General features: G+C 35.3%; 1 protein-coding gene across 1 annotated transcript; it reads left to right on the forward strand.

Annotated features, from left to right (window-relative positions):
- The first annotated feature begins 88 nt into the window (after positions 1–88).
- On the forward strand, positions 89–12,794 carry fuca2 (alpha-L-fucosidase 2). Its single transcript, XM_082142997.1, has 7 exons — positions 89–424; positions 4,525–4,712; positions 6,123–6,462; positions 7,617–7,827; positions 9,923–10,113; positions 10,243–10,351; positions 11,608–12,794. The coding sequence occupies exons 1-7, from the start codon at positions 240–242 to the stop codon at positions 11,740–11,742; spliced, it is 1,359 nt and encodes a 452-aa protein (XP_081999123.1). The 5' UTR covers positions 89–239; the 3' UTR covers positions 11,743–12,794.
- Positions 12,795–13,128: the final 334 nt, after the last annotated feature.

Below are 13,128 nucleotides of genomic sequence, written 5' to 3' on the forward strand. Positions count from 1 at the left end.
TTAGCCAATCATCGGCGAACGTCTTGTTACCTACTTAATATTCATAAATCGAGCCTTCACAGTGGTGGCGCTTGTTTCCAGGTTTCTGAATGAGGAAGTTTCTACAGTTGCTGTATTTTAAACGTTTGTTTAGCAGTTGGCAGGTATATCACGTGAGTTTATGTAGACAACCACAACACATCATGTGATCTGAAACAACTCTCATTTGATCGCTGTGAATAAGAGACAGCGGCAGCACAATGCATCACTGGGGTGTTTTGTCCCTTTTTTTACTCTCGATTGGCAGCTGTCTTTGTCAATACAAGCCTACGTGGGAATCAATTGATTCAAGACCTCTACCGGAATGGTTCGATCAAGCCAAATTCGGCATTTTCATTCACTGGGGAGTGTTTTCAGTTCCCAGCTTTGGCAGTGAATGGTTCTGGTAAGTCTGCGTCTGGTTTTATATTGGACATTAGTTTGACAGGAGGTCAAAGTTAGGGAGTGTCGCAAAAGTGCAAAACGTTCAACAGTGCATGATTATATGCAAGGCATTGTTCTGTGAATACATGAATTATGCTTTTCTATGTAACGATTCAACTTAATTTAGTCAAAAACGAAGTAGCTATATCATTTATGATTTAAAAATGTGTTATTATAACTGTTTATAGGCTAAGTGTTATGCTTAAACTATTTAATTTCTTATTGATTTGACCTACAGATGTCAAACCACATGTAATTCAATCACTAGCTCTTGCATCAGATCTTACACCGTGTGATTTTAAAAATTATGTTTAGACACATTTTTTTTAACTATTAAAATCTATTTAACTTCCTGGTCATGTGACCTGATGCTGCCACAAACACTGTATTATAATAACAAATATAACTCACACATCTTGCATGCAGCCTATTTGTTTTTTGGGAAAATGTCTGTTGATTTTATAAAAACAAATTTGAATGATTAAAATCTATTTAAATTGCTAGGGTCATGTGGCCTGATTATATATCACACCCGTTTTGTATTAACATTTTGCATATTTTTTTCAGAATGAAAATATTAGCAGATATGTGACAGATCATGTGAGTTTTTGTAGACCACACCACATCATGTGATTTTTAAACAACTCTCATTTGATCGTCGTGAATAGAGACAGCTGCAGCACAATGGAGTGTCTTTGGTAGTTTTTGTTTCAAATCACATGATGTGGTTATCTACATGAACTCACCTGATCTGTCACATATCTGTCAACTGCTAAACAAAACATTTAAAATACAGCAACATCAGCTTCCTCATTCTGAAAATTAGTTTGAATGTGTTTTTTTAAACATTTAACTTCCCTGTCATGTGACCTAATGGTGTCACACACGGCCTGTTTAAATTGTCAGACTTTTCTCACACAAAAGTAATTTCATTACTATGTTAAGCAAATGCTTATAAAGTATTTGTATTAGTAGTACTATAGCCAATTGTACTATAAACTTGGCACTTTGTAGAATTTAATGGGTCTAGGCCTTGGTGGCTTTTTCTGAATAAATGCATAAAATAAGAATATTATGTTGAAAAAGAGTGGAGTGTTCACATGGACGATAGAATAAGATCAGTACATGACTCTGGTCAGTCTTGAACCATGTGCGTTGTGCTCTGCGCCATGCATGATGCATTCATTCAAAAAGTCGGTTAGTAAAGGAATGTTAAAGGTGCAGTAAATAATTTCTAAGAAACACTTGATATTTGAAATCAACTCAAACACACCCCTCCCTTCATTGTTCTGCCTCCAAAATGCACAAACACCCATATCTTTGTTCTGTGAAACATAGCAAAACCCTTAGTTATAAAGTTAAGGGAACCCTTTGTGAAACATGGGTTGCAAGGAAAAACCTAAGGGTCCACTTAAGGAACTTTAAGGAATAGTTCACTTCAAAATGAAAAGTCTGTCATCATTTACTCACTCTCAAGTTTTTCCATACCTGTATGAGATTCTTTCTTCTGCTAAACACAAAGGAAGATATTTTGAAGAATGTCGGTAACTAGACTGATGATGGACCCCATGGATGTCGGGTCAGAGGTCACTCTTCCGACGGAACTAGACTCGCATACGGAAGTTACTGGAAGCCAATGATTATAGTTTATATATATATATTTTATTTTTTTTACAAAAACCCATGGCTTCGCTTTAGAACGCCTTCATTAAGTTTTATTAAACCCTTTATTAACCCCTGGAGCCGTATGTATTGCTTTTATGATGGATGGATGTGCTTTTTGGGCTTCAAAATCGAAGGTACTATTCACTCTCATTATAAAGCTTGGAAGAGCCAGGATATTTTTAAATACCAGTATGACTCCGATTGGGTTTGGCTCGAAGGAAGTTGTCAATTCACCTATGATTGCTTGAGGGAGAGTAAAATATGGGATAATTTTCATTTTGGGGTATCATGCAACCAGGCCCTGACCATATCTCTTTATACAGTGTTTCTTTAAATCTCCCTCTTGCTCACTCTCTCTCCTTCCCCATCATGAGTGACACGCCCCCCTACTGCTGATTGGCTCACTCTCTCTCCTCCCCCATCATGAGTGACACGCCCTCTAATGCTGATTGGCTCACTCTCTCTCCTCCCCCATCATGAGTGACACACCCCCAACTGCTGATTGGCTACAAGTGTGTTGTGCTGCTCGGCCCGATCCGCTCTCAACAGAGTTCATCAGAAATCACTTACTGCACCTTTAATTGACAAAGGAACTTAGAATATTTGCTTATGTCATATTTTTGTTTGTGTGCAGAAAACATAAGTTTAAAGACCCAACATCAGGTGAAAGTTTACTCATTATGTTCATGCACAAATGTCATGAGTTTTTGCAGTACTTAAAAGCCATGGACAACTTTAAGTGAAGAGAATTTTTTGGCATTTAGGTTATGCTGGATGCAATGTGACATCATTAGATTACATAAGCATTAAAATATGTAATTGATTTGGTTATTCCAAGAACTGGGATTAACACACAAAATAAGATTTCCTTAAAATAAGACGTGTATAATGGGATATGTTTGCAGATGTTAGGTGAAATGATATTGTTAAATTTAAATAAATATATATAAATGTTTAACAGATTGTTATAAAATCACCAAAGACATGTTTCCACATGCATGTAACTGCATGTAAAATGTTTGAGAGATGTTTGTTATATAATACAGTGGGTGTGCCAACATCAGGTCACATGACCAGGAAGTTAAATGGATTTTAATCATTCAAAAAAATTATATAAAATCAACAGACATGTTCCCAAAAACAGGTGCATGTAAGATGTTTGACAGATGTTTATGAATATAATACAGTGGAGGTGCCAACATCAGGTCACATGACCAGGAAGTTAAATAGATTTTAATATAAAAAAAAAAAAAAAAAACATTAAAAATACAGGATATTTCCTAAATCCAAGTCATCAAAGATATGTGATATGTGAAGATATTACAACTGATGTGATATCATCAGGTGACATGACCGGCAAGTTATATAAATGATGTTTGTTATATAATACAGTGGGTGTGCCAACATCAGGTCACATGACCAGGAAGTTAAATGGATTTTAATTATTCAAAAAAATTATATAAAATCAACAGACATGTTCCCAAAAACAGGTGCATGTAAGATGTTTGACAGATGTTTATGAATATAATACAGTGGAGGTGCCAACATCAGGTCACATGACCAGGAAGTTAAATAGATTTTAATATAAAAAAATAAAAAAAAAACATTAAAAATACAGGATATTTCCTAAATCCAAGTCATCAAAGATATGTGATATGTGAAGATATTACAACTGATGTGATATCATCAGGTGACATGACCGGCAAGTTATATAAATGACACAAACATAATGTGAATGACAATAACATAAAAAGTTCCACAAAGTATCATGGCACTACCAATATTGTGATGTTTTGCACATATGCTGTACAACACTATGTTACTGTTTGAAATACCCATGAATACCATGTAATTATCATTGTACATTAATGTTAATCATTCATTACTACAATATGGTATATCAAAGTACCATGTTTCTATAATCTGATACATTACAATGCTACAGTAGTGAATGTGAATGTGAGTTAATAACATTAAAACAGGTCATACAACCCCAAAAATGCAAAGACAACGAAGCCTATGTTTGTAAAAGGATCATATTTCGCATGATTATTTCCATGATTTAATCCATCAATTCCATCCATTTAATTCCATGAAAATATTGCATGATGTGAACACATTTTCCCTCCCCCAGACAGTTTACTTTTGAGTTATATAGCAAAAAAATACTGTAATATTTTTTTTAAATTCTCAATACAGTAATAAGATTTATATATTTTTTATAATTTACAATGTGCATAATCTTAATTAAAATATTATATCTGAAATGCAAATAATCCAAATCGTTCTAAAAAGTAAGCTTTATTTTCTTTAATCAAGAAGTTAAATGGCCTTGGTCACTTTATGACATTGATATATTTGAGGTTAACTGTGCTTAATAGTTTTGTTTTCCAACAGGTGGTACTGGCAGGGCCAGAAATACCCGTCTTATGTTAACTTTATGGAGCAGAATTATGCACCTGGCTTCACCTACGCAGACTTTGCATCTCAGTTCCACGCTGAATTCTTTGATCCTGTAGAGTGGGTTGACATTTTTGCCTCGTCTGGAGCCAAATATATTGTGCTCACAACCAAACACCATGAAGGTTTGTGAGGGATAACTGCACAACTGCAATGCATTTAATTTGTGAATATCTGTCAACTCAAATTATTTTAATGCTATATAGTTATTTTATAGTTAACCAATTAACCGGTACTTACCATGGCATATTTACAGTATTTTTCATAATTTTTTTATTGTAATTATGTATAATTACAATAAGAAATACTGTAAAAATGCCATGGTAAAAACCGGTTAATTGGTTAACTGTAAAATACCTTGCTATAAATGGTTTAACATCACATTCTATGGGCATTTCCTATAAAATATTGTCAAATTTATAATATTTTTAAAGTAAAAAGTATGGTTTACCATATAGCTTATAGTGAAAAACAGTAAAAGGCCATTTCCAGAAGCCACTATGTGACACACCATATACAGAATGATAATATTTTCTTTAAATAGTTTTGTTTCTACTTTTTATTTTTGGTTATCAGTGATGTACTGTACTGTACTGTACATTAGGGTGTTTTCTGTTACATTCTCTGTTATTTAGTTAATATTTATTGCAGTATTTTAGTTTCAGTTGGTTACTCTGATGGTCTTTATGACCCTGTGCCCTGTCTATATATGAGTATTGACCATGTTTTATGGTGGTTATTAGTACATTTCAAGACACAAAGCAGATTTTATCTGTTCAAGTAGATTGGGAAATTAAAATGATATAACTTAAAATATACAGGCACCAATATGCCATACTGCAATACTTGAAACATTGGCTGCGTCCGAAAGCTTAAAACTGCTGCATTCGGATGACACGTTCCAATGTAGGAAGGCATCAAGGCACGCCTAAATCCAATGTTAGCTCCACTTCCTGTCTCCTGAGAGACCTTCATCTGAGGGATTTTTGAAGGCAACATAGATGTATCCTTCACTGCCTTTGACTTCCCACAATCCTGTGTGCTTTCCATTAAGTGACAGTTGAACTAAAAAATAAAGATGGTGCCGGAAAGTTGTGGTTGAAGGCAAGTTTGTATCTAAATGCACGTTTTTTCACTTTTTATGTAATTTCTAGTGACATTTATGTCCTTCAGTGCATTCACAAATACTTTTGTTAATAGGTAACACTTTACTATAAGGTTTGTTAGTTAACATTAGTTAACTACATTAGTTAACATGAACTAATAACGAACTGCACGTATACAGCATTTATTAATCTTTGTTAATGTTAATTTCAACATTTACTAATGCTTTATTAAAATCTTGTTAACATTAGTTAATGCATTGTGAACTAACATGAACTAACAATGAACTGCTGTATTTTTTTATTAACTATCGTTAACAAAGATTAACAAATACAGTAACAAATGGATTGCTCATAGTTAGTTAATACATTCATGTTTACAAAGGAACCTTATTATAAAGAGTTATTCATTCATGTGTTTCAATTCCTCAGGCTTTACAATGTGGGGCTCAAAGTACTCGTGGAACTGGAACGCCGTGGCGGTTGGGCCGAAGCGGGATCTGGTGGATGAGATCGCCACTGCTTTGCGGAAACACAGTGATTTGCATCTGGGGCTTTACCACTCCTTGTTTGAGTGGTTTAATCCTCTGTACAGAGCTGATGCCGACAACCTCTACAAAACCAATGTGTTCCCTACTACCAAGACCCTGCCCGAGCTGTACGAGATAGTCAACAAGTTCAAACCTGACGTACTGTGGTCTGATGGTGACGGAGATGCGCCTGACAACTACTGGAACAGCACAGGGTTCCTCGCCTGGCTCTATAACGAGAGGTAAGGACACCTTAACATGAGTGTCATGATTACAAACCAAGAAACCTAGAGGAGGTCCAAAGGCAGCAGATAGGAAATATATCAAATTCAATGTCCATTTTCTCCCTTAAGGGTCACACTTTTGATCCTCAACAGTCAACATTCATTTTTAAATGAAATGAATGCACTGTATTTCAATATTGGTTGAAATTAGTTGAATTATTTTCAATAATATTTATTTTTAATATTTTGTATTTTGATATTTCATGGTATTAGAAAGAAATATTTCATATTAGTTAATTACTATTAGTTAAATATTATTTTAATATAATTACTACACCCCTGTTACACCCCTAATATATATATGTGTGTGTGTGTGTGTGTGTATTATACACATAGGTTAGGTTTTGCATTTGTATTTAGACATAGACACATTGGCTACTTCATTGTGGCTGTAGATTATACCTCAGAAATTGCTCTGTATTTTCATATTTTTTCATATTTCCTGTTCATTTCATTTCATCCACAAAGATCACAAGTATGACAGTTTTTATTCAAGACCATTCAGCCTTATCTAAACATGTCCAGAATTTAGCAAGTGGCACAAAATTCACCAAGTTTGCAAATGAATCAATAAATTATTTTATTTTTTACTTCATTTGAATGATACGAAACTTGGTGACTTTTGTGCCACTTGCACAAAATGTAAAAAATTTTAAATGACCAAAGACCACCAGAGAGTTGAGATCCCTCTGTAAAAGCAATCACTGATAAAACATCTACTGTAAGGCTTTTACATTTTGTGATTTATATACTCTTTGCCATTCTTTTTTTATTTTGTCAGAACACACGGCTACTTTAGAATGGCCGTCATTGGCGAAAAATGCTTTTTGGCAACAGGATAGTGTACTGTAATTGCTGCATCTACCAGCAGGGGTTCACTAAACCTTGCCGGCTTGCCCCATTGCAATAGCATTTTTCTCCTAAACACTTATTTGTCAATGTTTTGGAGTACACTAGTGTCTAGATGAACTCAAAGCAATCAGACATAGACTAAATACTTTAATATTGATTTAATTTCACAATAACATTGTAGAGAACCAAACAAGTTGCCTACTAGAACTGTGTATGTAAAGTCATGTAGCTTAACTCATGGCAAATGTGTGTTTTCTCAGCCCTGTGCGTGACACTGTTGTGACCAATGACCGCTGGGGATATGGCAGCATATGTAAACATGGCGGATATTACACCTGCTCGGATCGGTTCAACCCAGGACACCTGCTGAAGCACAAGTGGGAGAACTGCATGTCCATTGACAAGAAGTCGTGGGGCTACAGGAGAGAGGCCAAACTCAGTGATTTCCTCACCACTGAACAACTGATAGGAGTGAGTTTTACATTTACATTAATTCACTCATTCACTTGTGTGCGATCTGACATTATCGAGTATGTCCCTCACTTTGCAAAAACCACAAATAACACGCCTCTAGAGTGCATACACTGCTTAAAGGGATAGTTCACCCAAAAATGAAAATTAGCCCATGATTTACTCACCCTCAAATCATCCTAGGTGTATATGACATTCTTCTTTCAGACGAATACAATCGGAGTTATATTAAAAAATGTCCTGGCTCTTCCAAGCTTTTTAATGGCAGTGAATTGCTGTTTCTGTTTTGAAGTCCATAGAAGTGCATCCATCCATCATAAATGTGCTCCACACTGCTCTGGGGGGTTAATAAAGGCCTTCTGAAGAGAAGAGAAGCGATGCGTTTGTGTAAGAAAAATATTCATATTTAAAACTTTATAAAGTAAAATAACTAGCTTCCGGCCAAACGAACATACTGATTTCACTTAAGTGTAAACCGCAACTATGCGAGTAATGCGACGTATTGCTGATATTTACACTACTTCTGACGTCACAAGTTGCGCAAGTTGCGCATTAGGCGTAAGTAGACTGTGTATGGCTGTTTAGCCGGAAGCTAGAATTTTACTTTGTTAAATATGAATATTTTTGTTACACAAACGCATCACTTCACTTCAGAAGGCCTTTATTAACCCCCCAGAGCCGTGTGGAGCCTAGGATGAAATCATTTTTGGGTGAACTATCCCTTTAATATTTTTGTGGAAACTGTGATACAGTTTCTGTCAGGATGAATATTTCGATGAATAGAAAGTTCAAAAGAACAGCATTTATTTGGTAACATTATAAATGTATTTACTGTCCCTTTTAATACATTTAATGCATCCCTTCTTCTTAAAGTAAATCTTACTGGCCCCAAACCTTTGAACAGTAGTGTGTGTATATACTGTATATATTGGGACAATTTGATGTAATTAATTGCAATTAATTGCATTTCCCCCAAGCTTGTAATCATCAATATTTAAACTTAGAATCACCTAATTAAATTAAACAACACAGGAAAAAAAAGGAACAGAAAATAGCCCAATATTAAAATATTAAACACCAATATCAATATATTATTCTTTTTCAATAATCAATCAACATAATCAATTTAACAGATTTGTATTTGTATTTTATTTTTTACTAATTATCAAAATAAAATATAGTCCTACAAAGCTATTATTACCAGAGCATGTGATCAGAGCAGGTAATTTTACCATTGTTGCCCAGCATGACTACACCAGCTCAGTAGGGCTATTGCAAACAGAAGTCTACTACAGAGAAATTTCACGTTATTTGAGCGGACTTTGCTTTTCCAGTGCGTGATCAGTAGCCTACATGATTGGAGCGTTTGGGCTGTGAACGACAGAGCAGAACACGCAGCGCAAACACGGAGCGGAACATTGAGCAGAGAGCGCATCGCTCCGACATACACACACACACACGGAACGGAGAGCGCGGCGCACACACGGAGCGGAAAAGACCCGCTCATGAAAGCTGCGCGAGAATGAAACCTGATCGCCGAACACGGAGGGGTGGGACGGCATATTTTCGGCCTTTTCAATAGCAGCCGCAACAGGAAATCATTAAAACGAGGCCAAAAAAAAAAGTGCTGCGTTAATTGCGTTATGTTTTTTTTACGCGTTAAACATCTCAAATTAATCGCAAAGGTTAACGCGTTAATTCCCCCAGCCCTAATATATATATATATTGGGGTTGTATTCGCTATACCAACCGCCTCGCACTACATTATCCTGCTTATTACATGGCTACCTACCAAATAAATCAATAATTTGACACAAAATATTGATTTAAAAAGGAGTTTATTGATTTTAAAACGATTGTATTGCTTCCGCTAAAGAAAAGAGTCCGTTCCGTCTCTACGGTTAGAATCCTGCGTCCATAGCAACGCTCTGTTTTTCATGGCAACGCTGTGTTATACTCAGCAGCGTCTGTTATTTCGCAGCGGTCTGTTATCAAGAAATAACAGACCGCATTCTACATTAGAATTCAACCAAGCCATGTAATATTTAATGACTAATTGCAGTGAGCATTTAGAAGTCCTCTGTTTGTCTTACAGATTCTCGTGGAGACCGTGTCCTGTGGGGGGAATCTGCTGTTGAACGTTGGCCCCACACATGACGGCCGCATCATGCCCATATTCGAGGAGCGTCTGCGGCAGATTGGTCAGTGGCTTCAGGTGAACGGAGAAGCCATTTACAACAGCAGCGCATGGAGAGTTCAGAACGACACTGCCACTCCTGGAGTTTGGTCAGTTACATTATGAATTATCTCTCATGTACAGTAACGTCTCAGTCTCTGTTTCTCTCTTCTTCCATTTAATCTCTTTCATCTTTATTTGCTTTTAAATCAATGTATAATTTGGTTTTGTCCTAACAGGTATACAGTGAATACGAAGAAGAACGCAATCTATGCTATTTTTCTTTCATGGCCCACTGATGGGTACATTGTTCTGAACGACCCCATTGTGTCAGCGTCCAAGACTCAGGTAATGTATATTGTAGAAATTATATATAAAAAAAGATTCTTATTGAATAATTGATTGTTTGTAAAGCCCGGCTTTAAAACGTTAGCGACCAACCATATTATGACCCTGGAACACAAAACCAGTCACAAGTCGCACGGGTATATTTGTGGCAATAGCCAACAATACATTGAATGGGTCAAAATTATGCCAAAATTCATTAGGATATTAAGTAAAGATTATGTTCCATGAAGATATTTTGTAAATTTCCTACCTTAAATATATAAAACATTTATTTTTGTGAGTGCATGCAACACAATCGCGAACATAAATGGACAATTTTAAATGCCATTTTCTCAGTGTTTCGATTTTTTTCCACCCTCAGATTCCAGATTTTCAAATAGTTGTATCTCGGCTAAATATTGTCCTAACAAACCATACATCAATGGAAAGCTTATTTATTCAGCTTTAGATGTATAAATCTCACTTTCAAAAAATCGACCCATGTGACTGGTTTTGTGGTCCAGGGTCACTAGCAGCTGTTGCCATCTCATCAGATTATCTTATTTTTTCCATGTACACTAACGTTCAAAAGTTGTTGTTTTTAAAGAAATTAATAATTTTACTCAACAAGGATGCATTAAATTGATCAAAAGTGACAGTAAAGACATTTATAATGTTATAAAAGTTTTATTTCTCAAATAAATACTGTTCTTTGGAACTTTCTCTTCATCAAAGAATCTTAAAAAAAAAGTGTCACGGTTTCCACAAAAATATGAAGCAGCACTTTTTGATAATAACCAGAAATGTTTCTTAAGCAGCAAATCGGCACATTAGAATGATTTCTGAAGGATCATGTGACACTGAAACCTGGAGTAATGATGCGACAAAATTCAAAATTCAGCTTTGCATCACAGGAATACATTACATACATTTTATTTATTTTTTTATAATATTAATAAACACACCCTTCCCTTCATTGCTCTGCCTCCAAAATGCACGAACATACAATGCAAGAGTGAATGTCACAATGCAAGAGTGAACGAAAAATAAAGCGAAGATGACGAATGAACAACAAGGAAGAACAAAAAATTAACATACAATACACAAGTAAATACAAGCAAGAGTTGTTTGTTAGTCGCCAGCAGCACATCAGCTCCAGACAAACAATGACACTCAAAACTGTCCTTAATTATTTAGAACTGTTTGCAGAAGTTTCAGAGCATTCACATCTGAAGCAAAACTGTTCTTATTCTTGTTTCAAACCTTTTCCAAATCAGGTGGTGCTGCTTGGCAGTAAGTCCGTCTCATGGGAGTCCATGAGTCCCACAGGTCTGAAGGTTCATCTACCCCAGCTGGACCCCAGTCAGATCCCCTCCTGGGCTTGGACCCTGCGACTGACTGGTGCCATGTAGCCTGAGGATACCGGCACTGTTAGTTTCTGCTTTTAGGACTAATGAAGCCAAAGATGGAATGCACTGTTTTCCCCCAACTTTTACATTTAAATAATAATCATACAAAAATAATCTTTATTCGTTGTTTTTATAATTTTTTAATTGTTGCACACTAGTGTATCCTAGTAGGGACACAGTGGTGCTGTGTCTTTGCTAAGTGATCAGACATTTTTGCATGGAAGACGAGTGAAAAAAACCCTGAGCCTAGAAAGCAGAAGATCATGGAGATGTGATGGTGGACTCTATTGGGCCAGTAAGCAACCACCTGACAACATCCTAGCAACCGCATAGGAACACACTTCTCTCTCTGAACACCTTAGCAACCATATAGTGACGGATCTGAGAATTTTTAATAACCTGTGTGTGTTACTTCAAGAGAGCTACCATATATATACCCGTGTTGCGTTCTATTTTCTTTGGTTTTTCATTCATCATGAGTAATTTTTGTAGTTATCACATTTGATTTATCATCTGATCATTTATTCATTATTCATTTATTTCATTTTATATTACTTGTTATTTCCTTTCTTTTGTTGTTTAATCTACTGATTGTGGGGTTTTATAGAATGTGGAATGTTTGTCTTTATAGAATGTGAAATATGACAATTTCAGATGAAGTCTGGGCATTTAAACGCACACAACTAAGATTATTCAATAGACTAAATATGTATCTTTTGACAGGATCACTGGATCGGATATTTCTGACTTGGAGATCCATCCGATCTAACAATAGCAATCTCTGTTACACACCTGCTTCATCCTATGACATGATGGTGTCATGATAATCCAAAGTCATAATGATGACTTTTGCATTGGCAAAAATATAGGCTAATCGTTTCTTAAGAAAATACATCTATGAATGAACTAAATAAATTAAAAAAATTAAAAGCTCTTAATGTGAAGCAAGATGTCTTTTGATAACCACATGAGATAAATTAGATAAATCATTGGTGTTTTATGTGTGCATTATCTTTTAAAATGAATAAACCGACAAATGAATTGTTTGATTAGCATCACTGTGTCCGTTTATAAAAGTTTTTTGTTATATATTTCTGAATATCCACACAAACGGGTGAGCTAAATATTTGTATAATTATATGTAAAAGAAATATTTTATGCTAGTGTCTTGCTAGGCGGTTTGCAGTCTGTGACATGAGGATTGTATAGTGCACTGAGATAAAGAAAGATGATTATTTATTATTTATACTGTTATAGTATTTTGAAATAGCTTGTATTTTTACATATTAAATTTTTATTATCATTTTAGTTTTAGTCATTTTGGTTATGTGGTTCTGTCGTTTTTATTAGGTTTTTTCTTCAATAGTTCTATTTATCTTTAATATCTTT

The sequence above is a fragment of the Leuciscus leuciscus genome (genome assembly GCF_965113295.1).
Source record: "Leuciscus leuciscus genome assembly, chromosome: 17".
In the NCBI taxonomy this organism is placed as follows: domain Eukaryota; kingdom Metazoa; phylum Chordata; class Actinopteri; order Cypriniformes; family Leuciscidae; genus Leuciscus; species Leuciscus leuciscus.

What these genes read in the sequence shown, in the direction of transcription:
- fuca2 (XM_082142997.1), top strand. Translation starts at nt 240, where the DNA reads ATGCATCACTGGGGTGTTTTGTCCCTTTTTTTACTCTCGATTGGCAGC. An exon ending in TTTGGCAGTGAATGGTTCTG is followed by an intron (nt 425 to 4,524) that starts GTAAGTCTGCGT and finishes GTTTTCCAACAG; the next exon opens with GTGGTACTGGCAGGGCCAGA. An exon ending in CCACTGAACAACTGATAGGA is followed by an intron (nt 7,828 to 9,922) that starts GTGAGTTTTACA and finishes TTTGTCTTACAG; the next exon opens with ATTCTCGTGGAGACCGTGTC.